Here is a 19,904-nt window from a genome sequence, read left to right as displayed (position 1 = left end):
TCAGATGTGAAGGAAATAAGCAGCTATCTTCTCTTTAAAAGACATCTGAAGGCAGCCCTGTTTAGGGAAGTTTTTAATATTTAATGCTGTATTGTTTTTAACACTTGATTGTAAGCCACCCAGAGTGTCTGGGGAAACTCAGCCAGATGGGCGGGGTATAAATTATTATTATTATTATTATTATTATTATTATTATTATTATTATTATTATTATATAGTAGCAATGTATGTAGTGGAGCAGAATCGTGGAACTGCCCTGCTTCACTGCTGCTTACCTGAATGGGGCTGGAGCAGGTAAGGCTGTGGCTGGGCGGCTGCACTGAAAGGACCACCATCGGCCAATCCGCTGTCCCATCATTCCCCCCCCCCACACTGCCCTGACCTTGCCGTTATCCATCCAGGCAAGCAGTGTTGCTGTGAGGAGGGTGGCTCTGTCCACATCATCTCAGCACAAATGAGAATGAAAGCTTAGCAAACAGTGGCAGTGTACAACCTCCGCACAAACTTTGTGCCAACCAATCAGGAGGAGTGTGCGATTACATGGGTCCAAAGACCTTGCCTGTGGCAGAAGATTTTGTGAACCAGAACCCATTTTTCAAGTGCATGAAATGGTCTCATAAGTGGGTTGATTACACATAGAAGACTTAAAAAACACACAACTCATGCCGCTGTGCCTAACCTACTCCATAGGGATGTTTTGGGGATTAAATGAGGTGAGTCAGAACCCTGCATGCCACCTGAGTTCCTTGGAGAAAAAGGTCTGGTACATATACAGCAAAGAACCAAGAACCCACCATCCAAGTCAAGGCACACTGCACTAGAAGCCAAGGTATTTTGGTGCTTGAGGCAGAAAACCCCAAAATTCAGCAAGTATTGTATTTTTACTCCAATTTCTTTTTACTGGAAAAAAATTGGCTAAAAGGCTAGGATTGCAGTGGTTAGAATTAACTGGAAACAAGTAATATTTACAGTAGAGGCTTGCAGCCTTTATCAATTAACCTGGACATGCAGAAGGCACACTGACAATATATAAGGTAGAAATAGTTGACATTGTGAATGAAGTCAGCCCCCAATAGCAAAAGTATGAACAACACATTTCACTGATAGGTGTGATGAAATACCTAACTGCCCTTGCATATGGCTTGAAACTCAAATTCTTACCCTATGCTACTTTAGATCTGGAGTAGCTAATGTGCTGCTCTGCACATGTTGCTGGACGACAATGCTTCTCTTCCCTTGACCACATGTGCTGGGGTCCAATGACATCAGGAAAGTACCGAATGGCCTACCCCAACTTTAGATGGTGATACTTGTGGGGAATGGTGACTGGTCAAATGTTGGCATTGGGATTATTTGTATTTATTGAATTTACATCCTGCCTTTCCTCCCAAAGGAGCCCAGGGTTTCAAACAGATCCACAATTTAAAAAAGAGAAGCAAAGCAACAGCATTCTAAAAACAATTACAGTTCTAAAAACATTCTAAAAGCAGTCGCAGTTAGAAAGCATTCTTCCATCTAGCGATCTCGGGTTTGCCAGGAACAGAATTCTGGGTTTGGAGACCTGACCTTTACATTGGAAAAAAGCGAGAAACTGAGAGAAGTGAAATTGACTGATCCTTCTACCCCAGGGCAGCCATTTATGCATTGCCAAAAAAAGAGAAATGCCTCAACACGAAAGAGCATACATATTTACATATAAGTTTAATATGCTAAATTGTATGCATAGATGCAATTTTATAAGGACAATTATTGAAACAGAAAGTCATCTCCAGGTGCTGTTTCTGGGCATTGCTAAGACCTACCCACCTGCAGATGCTCCCTTCTTGGAGTTCTTTACCTTTAAACCAGATGTGGACTGGAAACCCCTTCAAACAGAGGACTCCTTCAAAGAGAGGGCTGTCCTCCGATAACCTGTCAAGCAGAGAACTGTCCCCTGTAAGAGGACACATGGCCACCCTGACAGCTGAGGCATGCCATTCGTTTCATAAATGGGGAAGAGAGGAGGAGAGAACTCCCGCTTTCTGTGGCGCCCACACTTTAGCTGTAGTTACGGTCATAACCCACAGCCTCAGTGTAAACAGTGCACTAGATCAATGGTGATGGGAAACACAAAAGTTGTAAATGAAGAATGCCAGAACCCCCTCTGGTTATTTGACGTATCTCCTGGAAATCACATAAACTGGGACAGCTCAAGCAGGTTAACCAGTCTCTCTTCTGGATTCTTTAATCTTTCCTGGGAATTGTTTGTTGAACATCAGCTGAGTTTGCATCACAGCGTTCCTTTCTGATATACAGTGGTACCTCGGGTTACAGACACTTCGGGTTACAGACTCCGCTAACTCAGAAATAGTACCTCAGGTTAAGAACTATGCTTCAGGATGAGAACAGAAATTGCGCGGTGCGGCAGCAGCAGGAGGCCCCATTAGCTAAAGTGGTGTTTCAGGTTAAGAACAGTTTCAGGTTAAGAATGGACCTCCGGAATGAATTAAGTTCTTAACCCAAGGTACCACTGTAAACGTATTGTGGATTATTATGCTTCTTCTAGTTTCTCCCTTTTCCGCCCTCCTCCCTCCAGAGCCTTTTTCCTTATGTGTCATGTGTTTTAGACTGTAAGGCTGCAACCAATGCCCTGCAGCCAGTGCCCTGGCTTTGGCAGCAGCAAGGCTTAACAAAGCAGTGGAGGGCACTGCCATATCCACAGCCCTGCTGCTCACACTGGCCAGAAAGTGGGGTGGGGTTGCTAATTAGATCCATATTTTGCAGGAAGTCCAGCAGATCCCAGACTAGCTCTGCTCTTCCCCACCACTGCAGTTCCCTGATTCAGGTCTTTCTCCATGCTGCAGCTGGCAGAGATCCCGCCAGTGGCACTTCCACCCGCCTGCACGTTTGGTGTGTGAAATGGAGACCTGTGTGCCAGCAGACATCTTCATCCAAACCAACACCACTCCCAAGCTTTGTGCAAAGGCGCTTTGGGCTACAGTCCCCACCTGAGAGCAGAGACTATTCACATTTGTAAGCGACTCTAGGAGCCACCTTTTGGCTGAGAAGCGGAATAAAAATGATTTTAATAAACAAATGTACTCTGAACCCACAAATGTAGGTCTGCATGCAGGAGACAGAATCTAGTATGAAGAAGCATGATTGGACAATACAAACAACTTCTTATAAAGAGCTATAATTTCAGGTTACAACTGGGTGCTTATTGAAGTGGAACTAATCAGAATATATTAACAGCCAACTTGGGGCTTTTAAAAGGTTCATTTGAGGAAATGCTCAAAGGAAAAATAATTTTTTAAAAAAACCTTTGCACCAAGTTGTGGGTTGTGTAGCTCAACATGCCTTCATAACTACTTTAAAACAGACAACTATTTCCTCAACTGTTAGCAATGCTTAAGTGATTACCAACAACTACCATGCTGGAGGATCACTGTGCTTGTTTTTTTCCTACATTTAAGCTCTAACTGAATTGGCACACACTGTGCCTTCTACATCTCGTTGCTATTTAACTCAGACCTCTACATTTCCTTCCTTATAACCATGTGTATGCATACCTGCCAACTGAGGATTACACTTCATATATTTGATGAACTGGACTCTAACCTAGGAAAGTTCATGCCGTAATAAATATATTAGCCTATAAGGTGCCACAAGATTCTTTGTTACTTTTGCTGCAACAGACGGGAACACGGCAACCTTTCTGGAAATTATTTCCATCATTTTTTTTATTCATGGGTCAGCAACTTCACTTGCATGTAACTTAATAGTCTACTTTCAGATGCCACAGGGTGGCAGTCATGCTACATACAAAAATAAACAGATAGTATAAAATAGACTCTGGACTTTTCAACTTAACTTTTGCCCCGCTTTTTGCAGGTAGAGGTCTGAGCTTTAATCCCTCCCAGCTTTTCCTGCAAAATCACTCTCTTTCAAGCTGAATCAGAGCAAACCTCAACTTGGGATTTTTGCAGATTGATAAAGGGTGGGTTTTCACAGGGAAAGCTTTGAGGCAAACAAATATAAGAGCGTTCAGACACAAAGCTTTAATGTGTGGACCACGTGTGAAAAGAGCGGAAGAAAGTTAATTGTAAGCCCTCCATTGTTTACAAAAAGAAGACCTTGGCACAGACCTTGGCTTGCGCTTATCCTTGGCAGAAAGGAACTCCAAAAAACTGTATTCAAGAGCTATAGCTCTCTTCTGCCCTTGCCCTTGTTAAGCCCTTCAGCCTTGCTTCTGCTAAGCTCTTATCATGATAATTCTCTGTCAGCCCCCAAATCTTTGTTTGGGGCCTGCAAGTTCCTCATCCTTCCTTCCTCAACCCTTCTCTCAATTTATAGCTGCCACAGCAAAAACTCAGGTGCCCAAACTGGCAATTACCACCACCACTTTTTATTTGTATGCCGCCTTTCCAGTTAAAACAATGCTCAAGGCGGCTTACAAGATGGAAAGATTTTCATAATTATAAACATAACAAAGTAGTCATAAAAATAAAGCACATTAAAAACTACATAACCAAACTGAACAGTTTCCACATAAAGATACAAAAAGTATCAGTAATCTCAGTTACAAGAGCAAAAACTCCCAACAAAACTTCCCTCAAAATACCCTCATCCTTGCTGGTTAGCAGCCGCAGTCGCAGTTCTTATAGCCGCCCTGGGCCAGGGGGAGATTGGCCGGAACAGGGCCCTCAGGCAGGGAAGTCCTCCTCAAAGCCTCAACAGACTGAACTGGGTGGAGGTTGAGGCACCAAGTTATCCATTTGTGCCCTAAACCTATTCCCATATTAGCAGGTCTACTAAAATCTCAGCAATATATGCTGACCTACTGGTTGTCTGAAAAATACCTCCCAACGAGACTAATCTACTGATATTTGGCCTCACTATTTATATCTATATGTACATTCCACAACAAAGCAGAAATACACTCTGCACAAGTTGCTCCTTCGGCCAGGTGGCGCAATAGTCAAAGCAGTCCGACTGGCAGTCGTTCTCCGTGCTGCGATCAGAAGGATGGTCTGCCCAGTTGTCAAGGGCTGCCTGGATGAGGAACAGTGGTGAGAGCCGCCTGCCCAAGAGCCCCCCAGGGAGGACACAAAAGACTCAGATCCGGATCCTGGTGGTGGTACACTAAACAGCAGTCTGCAGAATGGACAAGATGGGAGGTGGTAGAAGCAGGGTCCGAGTAATGGGGAAGGCCAGGAAGAGGGCCTTCCAGAAAAGGGTTAGAGGCTGAGAGTCATGGTGCGAGTGCAGATTCAGAGGTTGACCCTGCTACACAGCAGCAGGAGAGCCCCAGTCCTACTGGCTCTACTCCCCCCCCCTCCAATCGAATAGTCAGGCCAGGCAGGCACAGAGGAGCTCACCCCCTCGACACAGCCTCCATTTGCATGGGAGGGATCCAGAGTGAAAGGCTCGGGAGGATAAGGGTGGAGCTAGTGGTCAGTTTCAGCGATGTCTCAACTGGATTAAAGCAAACCAGAGAACTCTGCTGTGTTGTTTTCTGTTAATAAAAAGCTAATTGCATTCCATACCTCCCGTGTGTGCCTGCCCTGCAGTTGACCTGGCTCACTTTTCAGCTCGACACCAGTTCCCTCTGCCAGAATATCTTGGGCTACCTGCAGAATCAAACTGCTAATGGAAGTCCCTGCCCCCCCCCCAACAAAAGAGGGTTTTAGGATTATCTGTAGTGTTCTAGGTCATCAGAGCCTACAAGATTCCTGCTTCCCGAGTTTGAGGAAACAGAAATGTAGCTTTCATAAAATTAATGGAACCAGAGCATCTTGGACTAATGTTGAGGTTGCGACCTTTGGTCAGACAAAATAAGGGATGGGGCAGAGGAATTGGGGCGCTAAAAATTGCCATACATGGTGCAGAAATGACTTCAATGTCATTACAATGGCACACATGGTTTACAGTGCTTTATTCAATGGAGAAAAACAAAAGCATTATGATTTGTAATTGGTCTGACACAAACCAACATGAAGCAACTTAACATGGTGTTTAATATCTTTATTTCTGTGGAAAGGGCCACAGAAGTCCCTCTGTTTTGAGAAAATAGTCTCTGTCTCTCTCTCCACTTCACCTTCCATGACTACTGTCACTCCTTGCTGCATTAAGCAGTGCTTTGTCCTTCAAAATAAGAGTGGAATTCGGCACATGGCAGTTCAAAGTTCAGAGAAATCAGGATCTCACTTTTTATCAGTTCCACAGAGCACCGGTTCTGAACATTACTCCATTTGTTCAACAGCATGGAGGAAATCCACTCCACAGGGCAAATTGGGTAGATCACATGCTGTAAATATAGCCATCCACTTTGCAGCCACATCTTTGTTCTTTCACTGAGCATCCTTTAAAAGCTGCTCCAGAATGCAGTTGGCTGTTATGCTTTCATCATACAGCTTATCCATGTCCACTCTGGTAGTGAAGCTGAGATTTTCATAGACGTTTTCAACGTCTCTGTAGATGAACTTGCCATCTTGGAGGGAGAGGGGCTGGAGGTAGAAAAGCCAGTTGCAATTTGAAAAAGCAAACCATTTCTCAATGCAATGGCAGTCTCAATGAATAAAAGGAATTCTCCCATTGCCCTGTTTGCATCAACTGGAGAAAGGCGCTGCAGCTTGACTTTGGTCAGGTCTCCAACAAACTGTTCATCACATCTCTGTGCCAGTTTGGCTCTAAAGGAATACATAATGGCATACAGCTCTATGCAGGTGGTGTTATTGGCCTCAAGCTTCATAACAGTATCTATAAAGAGGGACAATATGTGATTGCAAAAAAGGAGATAAACCTCCACAACATAATTGTCTTCCTCATCCTGCACTTCTGCATTAATGTCTAGCTTCAGCTAGTGAGTAGTAGTCTGGGAAAATCCTCAAGAAGCCTAATGAAGCAGGTGCAAAGACATGGTTCGACTGAAAGCCATGTTATGCACAATATGAGCCTTGCGATACCAACAAAGGGTTGTTTCTTCTTCCGTTTCTGTTTCTTCTTCTTCAACACTGTGTAGACCAAATTGTGAATACTGAAGTTTACATTGAGCAATCCCAGTTTTCTTAAAGTGTGCAGTATGCAATCCACAATCCCTTGGGATTCTCAATGAAATCAATCATCTTGTTCATGACTCCACTTTCAGAAGTGAAGAACTGCACTGCACGAGGGAAGGTTTTTCTGCTTTCCTTGTTGGAGGCATCTGTTTGAATGGAGAAAAAGATTTCAACTTTCAAATTTCAACTTTTTCACCATATCTTCAACAGCTTTTGTCTCAAGAACATCCCTAACTAAGGTCTCATATTTTGTTCTCCTATAGCTCAGTCCTGCAGTATCTTCTGGTTCAGTTCATATGCACAATTAGCACTGTTATAGTTGAAGTTGTGTTTAGCAGTCTAATACATGTGCACCAACTCCGCAGCTGTAACCTGCATAAAAGGAGTCCTAGTAGAACACAAAATATGAACTCAGCTATTAAATAGAAAAAGATTGGTTGCTTTTTAATTCTTAGGAAATAAAAGCAATTTTGAAATATGCAGCAAGCTTTTGGATTGCAAAATCTGGTAGTTATTTAGCTGCACTGTATTCTACATTGACATATTTAGATGTATATTATTTAATTATAAAATTAGTATAGGTGAAGACTGTAATAAAATCAAAGTGCCTCAAATAAGTAGGACCAATTTGCAGGTAACTGCCTAGATCCTTGCTGACTGTATAATATAGCCAACATTAAGCTATTAATATAGCCAATGTTACATTGGCAACACAAATAATTGAAGCATATACCAGGTCTGCTTCGAGGGAGGTCTGAGGAATGAGAAAAGTAGCAATGGAAACCTGTGTATTTTGCTGTTTATTCGCTTGGATACACTCTGCCCTATACACTGACAGCCTTCTCTGCTTCTGGGGTTCTGCAGACAGCCTGACTACACTTATGAACGGCAAAAGATCCTCTATGGAGAAAACAATGGAAATACTTATGTTTCTCTTATTCAAAGAATCACAACAGTAACAATGCCCCCTCCTCTCCTACCCTGGGTCCTACCCCACAGGCCACAGCCTGCTGCCTCTCATGCCCACCTGTGCTGTGCTGCCCTCCAGCTCCTTGCCAGCTTTTTCTTTTTTATTAAAGATTTTCTTGTTTTACAGAAGTGTAATGTCTCTCATGTTTTTTCCATGTAACCTTTTTTACAAATCCGTTTCATTTGTTGAGAAATTAGGTGGAGAGGGGGAAAAAGGGGGTGGAAGGAGGGAAGATGGGTGGGGGTGGGGTCGGGTGGCGATGTTTCTATTATGCTTAATGTATGTAGGTTTGGTGTCAGCGTTGCTCGTGCAGGTTCTCTACTGTTCACTTGTGTTCCTTTGGTGGTGAGAGAGGTTGGGGTTGGCCTAGGGTGTGGTTGTTTGTTTGTGATTGGCTGTGGTGATCTTTGTTTTCGTGTGAGTGGGGTGGGTGGGTGTTTTGGATCAGGTTAGCCATATTGATTTGTATGCTGTTGGTGGATTATTGTCATTTTCTTGTTGGGCTGTGTATGTGATAAAGGAGTCTTCTTGTGTTTGTCCCTGTGTCAGTTTGGTTAATTCTTCTAGTAGGCAACTCCTTGCCAGCTGAGCTCTGGCTGGCCTGCTGCTGCTCCTTTGTTCTCTCAAGAGGATATTTTGAAGGTGACTTCTTTCCTGAAATCCAAGAGAAACAAGTGTGAGGAGGAGGAGGAAGAAGATGTAAAACAGGGTGTATCCGTCTAAACTGGTGCAATCCAAGGTGTATCCAGGAACCACTGGGGAATAAAAGTTCTTACCTCTGTTTTACAGTAGAAGAATTTCTGCAAAAGCTGCCTTATACCAAGTCACACCACTTGCTCACTTAACTCAGCACTGCCTACACTGACTGGCAGCAGCTTTCCAAGGTTTTGGACAGGAAGTCTCTCCTAGCCCAGCCTGAGATGCCGAGGACTGGACCTAGGACCGTTTGCATGCAAGGAAGGTGTTCCGTATCTGAGCTATATGGCCCTTCCTTCTGCATTTGGGAGATTTAACAGAACAAGAAGAGCCCTGCTGGATCAGACGGGAGGGGTCCATCTAGTTCTGCATCCTGTGCCCTGCTGTGATCCTGCCAGGTACAACAATAAAAGTCAACCTGGCTTGAACAAATGCTTCTCACACACTTAACAAAAGAAATGTTTAAGCCTGGCTCCCAAGTAAGTGTGTACTGGGGAGAGTCCCAGTACATGAGAAAGATGCTCCTATACATGCAAAGTAGAACAGAACACATGCATCTGAACAAGCAGACTGTGCAGTGATGCCATTAGCCAAAATGAACAACAATCTAAATTTGATGCATATAATTATACAAAATTTAACTCAATGATAGCATGCTTCAATGAAACCATTAATATTCCTGGAGAATATATTAATATTCTATGGAGTTTTGGGGGCACAATCAAAATTTAAGGAAGTGATAGATTTAGTAAAAATATTAAACTTGCATATGATTAACAATTTAATCTATTTGCAACTAATTTAAGAGTAATATAAGTAATTTACTAGTGTCAATTTGCATTTGCTTCCCCACTGAGAGGGCCAGCTGCAATTTTATACATGAGGAAGGCCCACTCAGTTCAACTAACTACTTTCCTATGAGTAAGCCACATTAGTAGTAATAACTTTATTATTTATACCCCACCCATCTGGCTGTGTTTCCCCAGCCACTCTGGGCAGCTTAGAGCATATATAAAACCTAATAAAATATCAAACATTAAATAAGAATAATTTTAATTGAATTCAGTAGGGCTTACTTGTGAGTAGACATGAATTTGCTTGCACCGCTTACCAACAAGCACGAAGCATTGCCCCCACCCCCTCAATCTGTCTCACCTCACAACTACCCAATCTCCCATTTCAGCATCAGGCTACCACTGTTAAATCTCCCCTGCCTTCATTTCCCCCTACTGTGACAGAAAAGGGCCCTGCCCCAAAGCACCCATCAAAAAAAAAAAAGGAGGACAAGCAAGCAAAAGCATAATTTAATATTTTTTATATAAAAAAAATAACAAAATCACCTTACTCTTATTACTGGGAGGGACTCCATCCCAGCATAAAGCCCTGCGTCAGCCTCAGACAGGCAGCAAAAAGGCACCAGGGTCGCTCGCACACCAACCAAGAAAAGCCTCGTGGAGTCGCACCTGCTTGCGCGCTCGGCCTTCCCTCCTTTTATCCCTGGAGCAGGGAGGGCGGACAACGCTCACTCCAGCTCCACACCCAATCAGCCAGCGCCAGTGCGAATGGCAACCTAAACAACCAATCGCTGCAGCTTCTCCATGCCGTGCAAACCCCTCGCTATTTTAAGGCTCGCGATTTAAGACGTGCAGCGCGTGGGGAGGAGGAGGAGCAGCAGCAGCCGCAGCCGCCCCTCCCCCTCCCCCCGCCTTGAACTCGGGCCGGAAGACAGATTCCGCGCCTCCGGGCTAGCCACGCCCTCCTTCCACCGAAGAAATCCCACCGCCTTGCCTTTCGCCCCGCCCCCTCCTCGCCCCGCAAGGCCCGGCGGCCGTTATCCGGAAGTACACCTCCCAGGGAGAACATCCGGCTGCCGCTCTAGGCGGCGGGGATGCGGGCTCTGTCTATGGTGTTCGCGCGCTTTGTGATGTTTTATTGTGTCGCGGGGATTCGGTGGCCTCGAGACCCGGAACAGCTAGAGGAGGAGGAGGCGGCGGCGTCGTGTTGGAACGGCGGCGGCGACGGGTCGCGCAGCAACTGGGCTGCGCGGGAGCCTATAGGATTTCGGTGAGGAAGAGAAGGGGAGAGGAATCAGCGGCCGTTGCGCGGCAGTAACGGTCCTCGCGTCGCTAAGGCGTCCTCCGCCGGGCCGGGGGGGGGGAGAGGGGGGAGGGGCAGATCCGGGGGGCTTCCCTGCTCCCGCCGCCCCTTCTTGCACCTGAGAAGGAACCGAGCACCGAAAAGAAGGCGGGATCCGTGTGTCCTTTAAATACAAAACTAAGCAAAATTGGGCAGCTGCTTTTCTACCCGGGGCGGAGGAATCTCCCTCCCTCCTCCGCCCGCCCCGCTTCCCCCGTCTTCCTTCTTCACGCGCATACCGCTGCATGTGAAGCGCAGCCCCCTCCTCCTCCGTAGGAAGGGAAGAAGCCCAGGAGGAGGCAGGAGAGCAGGTAACCCAGCATCCACCCCCCACCCCCGTCCACAGATTCTGGTTTGTCTCCTGGCAACCCTGGGTGACTCAGATTAGCCAGGAGCCTTTAGGAATAAGGACCCGCTCTGATCACTGCCAACAGGGTTTAGGAGAGAATTGCCTTTTTTTTTAAAAAAAAAAACGAGTTCTCTTCCCCCCACCACCTACCCACCACCTCCATATCTCCTAATGGCAAACGCTGAACTCCCGTGCCATATCGGTATTGCAGTGAAATTAGCCTATGTGCAGACAAGAAAGAGGTTTCCGTTCTCAATGGGATTTCGGCTCATGTAAAGGACCAGGCTTGCACTCTGGGGTGGCCGGCAGAGCCAGGATTGTCACTTGAAGGGGCATGCAGCGCCCTTCGCAAGTTAGGGTTAATGCAACCCCTTCTGGATAAAGCTTGGCCAGAGTTGTTCATCGCCTTGGTAATTTCTAGTCTGGATTACTGTAATCACTTGTATATATAGGACTGCCTTTGAAGATTCTCAAAAATTTGAGTTAGTACAAACCACAGCTACAAGGTTACTAACTTGGGTTGGTTATAGAGAGACCATATCATTTTGCCAGTTCTTAAACAGCTATACTTGTTTTCTGCTCTGTTTCTGGGCATAGTTCCGAGTCCTGGTTTTCTATAAAGTCCTAAATGACTTCAAACCTGCCCAAACACTACAATGCGTACCAGAGGCTTTCTTCTGAGTGCCACCACCATCTGAGTTTTAGGCAACTGATGACCAGAGAGAAGGTTGTCTTGACTGCAGAGCCTTCATATGGAATGCCTTACTAAAGAAGCATCCCTCTAGGAATATATATACCTTTATTATGAGGTATCACATAAGACTGCTGTGGTTCAGTTGCCCTGCAGAGCCAATTGTTAAGGTTAAAGGCTAGAAACTTGTATGTATACAAGTATCAAGGCTTGGGAATTGGATTACTGCCTCTTGAAGAGCTAGAAAGTGTAATATCTCTGTATGTACTACAAAGACCTGGGTGGGTGAGCTGGGTGGATTGGATATGACTCAGCTTTACCAGCCCAGGTACTCTGTGCAGCACCAACAAATATGTGTATGCTCATCCATAGAGTTTCAATCTGTTTTACTCGAAAACTTGTTTGGGAGCTGGATTGTGAGGCTTTCTACCTGATGTTTGACTGGAGAGACAGAAAATGATCTTTGGCTTTCACTACAGGGTATACATTAGGAGTGAGCCAGTGGAAGGGGCATGTACATGTTGCCCTAATGTCATAGAAAGACTACTCCCTGGTGATATTTGGTGTGATCGTAGCTGACTTCCCCTGAAGGGATAGGGACCTATTAAGATGGCCCCTTTTCCAAAGATTTATGGTACCTATGGGATTCCTGAGCGCACTGGATTTTTCAGCCCTTGCTCCAAGGGATTTTCCAGGCAGCACTGCTGGTGCTCCAGTCTCACTGTGGAACAGCAGGATGATCAGGGCTATCAACACAATCATTCCAGAAAGTTATGAGGAGCCCAGAAGGTTCCTTGTTTTTCTGAGGACCTGGAAAGCAATGAAGCAGGTTGGTAGATGGCCACAGTGACACCAGTGCCATCAGTGAACCACCCAGCAGAGCTTTCTCAAATGGTGAGCAGGCTGGTTAAGTCCAATTTGGGAGTAGAAACTGCTAACCACTCAGTAGCAAAACACTGAGAGCAAAGTCAGTTGCATCCATTCCTAACTTGAAATGGCAGTTTTTGCTGTCTGTGGAGGCTTTTAGAGCACCGTCTGGTCAAAATTTGTGAGATAAACGTCAGTTGTTACAGCCTGAGGATGGTGGCAGGTTGCAGGGGTTAAGCCATTTGGTTCTCTTGACCCTTGCCCATCATGGCTCATCACTGACTTTGTAGGTCTAGGTAGCAATTTATGTCCATCAGTCAGCAATGATGCAAAGCAGAAAAGCAAGCAATTGGTGTTCCCATTTTAAATTAAATCTCCTTGATTAACTTCCACAAATATAAGTGGTCAAGGGAAAGAGTGTTTGTGTGTCAGACATCCTACCACTGGTTTCAAAAGGGATGGAATGAATAATTTTGCTTTTAGGTTTCCCACGTAATCCTGTCATCTCTTTCCCCCATCCCACCTCCTGAAAGATTTGTGTAGATAACTTTTCTCTCTTATCCCCAACTGCCAGATTGGGACTCAAGATAGGATCTGTGACCTTATTCTCTGGAACCTTGTAGAGCTAACTTTTTGGGGGCCCACATTGACCCATGAACAGCCATCTGGGGGCCACATGTCAAATGGATGTGCCCCCCAAAATTAAATCCTTGGTGGACGTGTTGGAGGGATCACAATCCTTTTCACATCATAGAATCACAACAGTGGACCTGTGAGAGTGCTTTCCCCCAAAAAAATCAAAACAGGGTGGCATCCATTGTTATACCCATTGAAATCAACGGACTTAAGTTAGAAAGGCTGTTGATTTCAGTCACCTCTGAGTATGACTTAGTTGGATATCACCCAATACTAGTAGTAATAATAAATAATATTATTTTTAAAGTGACATGTCTTTGTGACACTATCTATAGAAAAAAATATAGAATTATCTCCTTGGTGCTATCCTGAATTCATCCTTAGGTGTTTTGCAAAGACTTGTCATGCTTTTCAAAGCAGGACTTGTAGGATATTGGGGCATTCAGACTTTTTTCTAGATAACTGACCTGTATACCTTCTCTCCTTCACCACAATAAAGGATGTGATCTTCATGGTGTCGTGTTGGAATCTTGAGGTTTTAATCTGAGTCACCCCAATGGATGCGGAGAGTGATGTTGCCTTGGACATTTTAATCACAAATGTAGTCTGTGTCTTCCGAACAAGATGTCATTTAAACTTGCGAAAGATTGCGTTAGAGGGAGCAAATGTAATATACAAGCGTGATGTTGGGGTAAGTTACTTCTCAGTTTTAGTTCACTCATTGACTTCTAATAAGGCATATTCAACACATATACACCAATGTGTTGGTTTTCATTCTCTATGCAGCAGTTCTGTTAGTGTTTCAGGGGCATTTTTCTTCTAAAAAGAAATTGCAGAATTTAACACCGTCATACCCGATTTCAAAATACTGCCGTTGAAGACTTCTGAAGTCGGGTGATCTGATAAGTTTCATTTCTGTGTATTGTGTCATTTTTTAATTTATTTTTCTGAAGTGACGAAATGCATCTGTTTATTGAGCAGTACATGATTCAACACATTCTGAATTTTCATTAACCCCACCTTTTTAAATAAGTATTGTGTCATTTGTGTGAAGGTCTTTTCAATATTGCGGATACAGCAGCTTTGAGGAAACATCATGTGTTGACATATACAGCATATTTGTTTGATCAGAGGTGTGTGTGGTGTTTGAAAACAATTTTTTTAAAAAAGACCTAAACTTGCTAAGTATCAGTTTGTAGCCTAGGTATGTGAATTTCTTGACAGTGTGCTTTCTTTTTATTAGCTTGAAATTTGGTTATTAAAACCTGTAGCAAAGCAAAATGTGCATTACAGTGGTACCTTGTGTTGCGAACCGTCCCCCTTACGAATGCTGCGGGTTACGCGCTCCGCTAACCTGGAAGTAGATGCCCCTTGTTGCGAACTTTGCCCCAAGATGCGAGTGGAAATCACGCTCCGGCGGTGCGGCAGGCACCATTAGGGAAAGCACGCCTCATGTTATGAGCGGTTTCTGGTTATGAACAGACCTCCGGAACAGATTAATTAATAATTCGCAATTATTATATAACCGGAGGTACCATTGTACTATAACCAGTAATAAGCAGTAGATATTTCAGTGACCAAACATGCAAGAGAATGTTATTTTTGGTAGTGTGACTACCATGTGTGCCATTAGGAGCTGGCTTGGTGTAGTTGTTCGAGCATCAGATTAGTACCTGGGAGACCAGGGTTCAAGTACCCACTCAGCCATGAAGCTCACTGGGTGATGGATGACTTTGGACCAGTTGCCTGACTCTCAGCCTCATCTACCTCACAGGGCTGTTGCGAGGATGAAATGAGGAGAACTATCTACACCACCTTGTTCTCCATGGAGGAAATGTGGAATATAAATGCAAGAAATAAATGAGTTTACTCCCCTTTCATTAAAATAATGAATATTGGGGAAGTTCAAGGGCTGAAATAGTTTTTAAAAAACAAAACAAAACTTTGGAGTTCATTAACGCCTTTAAAAAACAGGAGTGCATACATGAACAACAATAAAAAATATTTCCTGTCCTGTTACAACTGCCTGTCTACATGTTAGAAGCAAAGATAGCAAAGGATAGTTGCAAGAAATACTGTATAGTATGTTGATTAAATAGAATAAATTAATATCTAAAAGCTTTACCCTTTGGCTAAGGTTAAAGTTGTCCAGAAAGAAGCCACGATGAAATTAACAAATAATGGGAATAGTAACATGAACATAACAATAAAAGTGTATGAGCTTTAGCAAAAATGGCAACATTTGAACCTGTAATTCATTGTTCTCTTTTGCTACATCAGGAAGTTTCTTTGTCTAAAGTATATTTTTTCTTGACTGATTTCAGAAAGTATTAATGAAGCTTCGGAAACCAAGGATTACAGCAACAATTTGGTCCTCAGGAAAAGTAATTTGCACAGGAGCTACAAGGTATGTATTGTTTGTGTTTTTATTATTCATAAAATCACTTGTGTGTTGCTGTATTTTAACCCTTGCTCCCTTAACTTCTTAACCAATCGCTTGTGTGGTTTTTTCCAATCTAGTGAAGAAGAAGCTAAATTTGGTGCCAGACGATTAGCTCGTAGTCTGCAGAAACTAGGTTTTCAGGTAATTCTTTCAATCACTGATGAATTGTGGCCTTTTAAAATATTTTTAATTCAGAGAATTGCTGTTTAAAGAGATCTGTTTCTAGAAAACCAGGTGATTAGGCTTACTGCTGAGCAGATTTCCAGAAATTTGCTTGGCAGTCATGAGCGCTCTTCCTTTGCGTTGCAAGTCCCTGGGTTTTGTGCTTATATAAAAAACCACACCATAGGAGATAAACCATACCTTTCTACTTGTGGGAAGGAAACATGGGGTGACGCTCTGTTCGTTTTCTGCAAAAGTTTTCGCTGCTGGTGCTGCCTTATAAAAAGGGAAAGGAGAAAGCAGGCCTTTTTATTTGTATTTATTCAATTTATATCCTGCCCTTCTTCTCAGAGGAGCCCAGGGCAAACAAGTATAAAACACTAAAAACATCTTAAGACGTCGGTTTCTCATTTGCTCTGGCAGGCACAAACCTTTGCCAAGTCGAGGGAGATCACTTTCTGCCACTAAGAGCAAAAGAACAACTGAACTGTTGCTTTTAAAAGTTGGAGCCCATCAACATTTTCTATAAAAGGGTTTGTTTGAAATGAAGCAGGAATATGATTACAAGAATGATTATGGTTACAATGATTGTATTTCCCAACACTCAGCAGAATTTGTGGTTGTTGACAGCCATTGTAGCAACTAGTATAAACTATGAACTGAACTGATGTCAATGCACTTCAGTTAACTGGAAGTTGACATCCTTTCTGAAAAGGTGTAAATGGCACACCCTAGCAACAATTGAGCACTTTTAGGTTTAATGTGCTTAATTCTCTCCCATTGAAATCAATAGGACTTATTATCTTTAGCTTTGGAATTATTGTGCCTAAATGTAGCCTTTCATAGTTGTCTGTGGTCTCCTTCAGGTAATTGAAAGCTATATTAGTACATTGTTAGTAAGCAAGAAAATTCCAATATAAATTACACTAACTTAATTAGGTGTAATGAGACCTGAAAAGAAACTTACCTTGCCCTAGAACTGTCAAACATTTCTAACCATTATAGAGTTTTAATTGCCCTTTATGTTGTATTTTTGTTCAAAGTTGTATTAAGCCACTGTTGGCCTTTTATTTAAAATGAAGCCAAAATGTGCATAAGTCCTTGGCTTTCAGATTAGTTCCTAATATTTTCCTTTGTGTTCTTTTTCTTTCTAAAAGGTGATTTTTACAGATTTTAAAGTTGTCAATGTTTTAGCAGTATGCAATATGCCCTTTGAAATCAGATTGCCGGAATTCACAAAAAGCAACAGACCCCATGCTAGGTATAGTAGATTTTACATCTATTCTCTCTCTCTCTCTTTTTATTTTGCATTTTCATTTTTAAAAGCGAACTTTGCATTTCTCCTTAGTTATGAACCGGAGCTTCATCCTGCAGTGTGCTACAGAATAAAATCTCTCAGAGCTACTTTACAGATTTTTTCAACAGGAAGTATCACAGTTACAGGTATTCACCTTTTTGTGAATAAGTAACTTTCTCCGTGTTGTAGCTCAGGTAATTAAGTGTTTGATAAGGTCAGCATGTGTATATGACTTCCCACTAATTTCTGTGTACCTGTGCCATCTGATAACTATTGTTGTAGATCAGGCATGTCCAACAGGTCAGTCGTAGGTGTGTCCCAGGTCAATTGCAAATTGCAGTACACAAACTTTGGTCAACCCTCCCCCGCAAAAAGCTCAACAAATCCTGGCAGTGACAATGGGTAGATCACACCCGGTCTCTTTCTACTGTGAGTAGATTGCACTCTCTTGGGAGTTGGACGTGCCTGTTGTAGATTAAAATGAGAGTTGGATTATGATTTGTTTTGGAGATTTCGGTGGTTGCTTGAGCTAACTCATTAGCAAATAGGATTGCCACATATTTAAGAAGAGATACTTTGATTTAAGGTGTCTCATCTCAAAGCCAACAGGGCGCTCAAAACTTAAATCAAAAGTATAACAACTGGGTTAGGTGTTGGACCGCTGGACTTGCCGATGGCAGTGTCCCAAACAATTTAGAATACTAAGTGCAGGAAGCATTCTTTGAAAAATGAAAGCATCTCTGCTGGGTTTTGTTCTGCCACTTCCTGTGTGGATTTCTGGCCTCTCCTGGTTTCCTGGTTGTCAGTGTGAGACAATGGAGATCAGACCAGAATGTACACAGATGTGATGTGGGATGTGGTGAGGTGTGGCATGTGCTGAACAAGCATTTTCAGGTTAGTCTGAATTTACTTCCTACTTTGCCATGTAGCAGTTTTAAGTAATGCTAGCAATGTTGATATATATTGAGACTATTGGTCGATTCAGGTTTTGTTAGAGTTTAGTTCAAAAAATATTCACGATCAAGGAACTGAAGCCATAGAGTTAGCTTTTGTGTGTATCCTTATTCTAATGTTTTATCTTGTCCAACCCTCAGGGCCAAACGTAAAGGCTGTTGCCACTGCAGTGGAACAAATTTATCCATTTGTGTTTGAAAGCAGGAAAGAAATTTTATAAGTTGCCACTTCACGGTTAGGCGACCTAACCAAGCACCTTTTATAAGACTGCTGCGCATTGGACTAATAGCAAAAAGAAAGAAGGTGGGGAAGAAAAGGACAACTGGACCACACAGCTGAGGAGGTGCAAACTCTTGGCCGCGGTGATAAACTCCAGTCCCTTTTGGATTTTATTTGGAACAGTGCTGTATTGTAAAAACAAACGTTTACAAGATACGAAATTGCTGCTTTTTACAAGACATTCTATTTATTTCTGCAGTAATTTCTGTGTGTTCATAAGCAGATTTGTCATGATATGCACTAAATTTGAAAACACTTCTATAGGTTGAGCTTGTGTTTTTATTTGTGAATATTCTTTACATTTTTGTACGCTGACTGTTGGGCACCAAAGAAGCTGTAGACGTTACCCTTTTTCACCTGATAAAACGTGCACAAATAAAAGTCTGCAAAACTTTTCTTTATACCTGTTCTGTTACGTTCCTTCTCCTTTTTCTATTAACAATTGTATATTGGCAAAGTAACTAGAGCAATGTTAGTGTGATCTTCTGCTCTGATTTTATTCCAATTTTTGTGCGCCTGTAAAGTGAATTGTAGCAGACTAGGTTGACATGAATGAGAGATATGTATGTGTTCTAAGGACAGAATTTGGTTTTATTGTAATATATTTGTAACTAAATGCAGAATTTAGGGGATCTCTTTCCAGCCAGTCTAAGCAAGGGTTAAGCATAATAGGCTTGAGTGATGAGATACGTTTCTGTTCTGAAGTATTTGGCGTTAGTCAAATCAGCTATCCTATTTCCAGATGCAGGGTTGTTTTTAAAAAGGAAACCTGCCTTGAACTACTGCTAGTGACTGATTTTAATTTTCAGGAAAAAGTGTATTTTTTCATGGATGCAGTTCTATGATACTTCTAAAGAACTCTGCACATATTTGCCAAATGTTGCTATAGCACTGTTAGAATTATTTTTTAAAAAATGCTAACAAAACAAGAAAGCTTGGCTTTGGCATGTAATCTTGGACTTGAAAAGCCAATATTGAAACTGCATATGGAACAGATGAGTGGTAAATCATAAGGCAAATGAAAATGGTACCCTTGCCAACTACAATAAATATGTCAAAATGCATCTATGTCTCTTTCCCGTATCTAAGTCTCGAGGTGAACAGAATGTGGGCCTGACTGCTGCAGGTGCTAAGCATTCATTGTCCAGATTTGTACTTCACATTGAAACAAACTCAGTGGAGTACTGTAAATAAAATCCTTTTGAAAGCCTGCCCTTTTTTATTTTTGCAAAATACTGCGAAATATAATGAGAATCTTGGAGGGGGAAATGAATACAGAAGAATCAACTTGTTCGTGAAAGGCAGAGGAGATGTTTGTAAAAAAGGGGGGGGAGACAATGCCATCCAACCCTAAAAAGTTCTCTAAAAATGTATTCTCATGCAC

The 19,904-nt window shown here is 42.7% G+C and overlaps 1 protein-coding gene and 1 long non-coding RNA gene across 4 annotated transcripts; one reads left to right on the top strand and one right to left on the bottom strand.

Annotated features, from left to right (window-relative positions):
- Positions 1-5,900: 5,900 nt before the first annotated feature.
- Positions 5,901-10,440, bottom strand: LOC114594159 (uncharacterized). The gene is made up of 3 exons (XR_013392241.1): positions 10,052-10,440; positions 8,068-8,664; positions 5,901-7,186 (listed from the first exon to the last, which is right to left on the bottom strand). It is a non-coding gene; the product is annotated as an uncharacterized LOC114594159 (long non-coding RNA).
- A 177-nt stretch (positions 10,441-10,617) lies between these two features.
- TBPL1 (TATA-box binding protein like 1) lies at positions 10,618-18,921 on the top strand. Of its 3 annotated transcripts, none has more exons than XM_028723474.2 (7): positions 10,618-10,770; positions 13,885-14,076; positions 15,710-15,792; positions 15,906-15,969; positions 17,148-17,251; positions 17,339-17,433; positions 18,382-18,921. In XM_028723474.2, exons 2-7 carry the CDS (start codon positions 13,942-13,944, stop codon positions 18,459-18,461), a joined length of 561 nt encoding a protein of 186 aa, XP_028579307.1. In that variant the 5' UTR covers positions 10,618-10,770; positions 13,885-13,941; the 3' UTR covers positions 18,462-18,921. The 3 variants fall into 3 exon arrangements, with proteins under 3 accessions (XP_028579307.1, XP_028579310.1, XP_028579308.1); XM_028723477.2 differs by having other exon boundaries at positions 17,339-17,481; XM_028723475.2 differs by lacking the exon at positions 10,618-10,770 and adding an exon at positions 10,876-11,153.
- The last annotated feature ends 983 nt before the right edge of the window (positions 18,922-19,904 follow it).

Source organism: Podarcis muralis, chromosome 3 (assembly GCF_964188315.1).
Source record: "Podarcis muralis chromosome 3, rPodMur119.hap1.1, whole genome shotgun sequence".
Classification (NCBI taxonomy): Eukaryota; Metazoa; Chordata; class Lepidosauria; order Squamata; family Lacertidae; genus Podarcis; species Podarcis muralis.
This window is presented reverse-complemented; position numbering and strand designations above follow the sequence as displayed.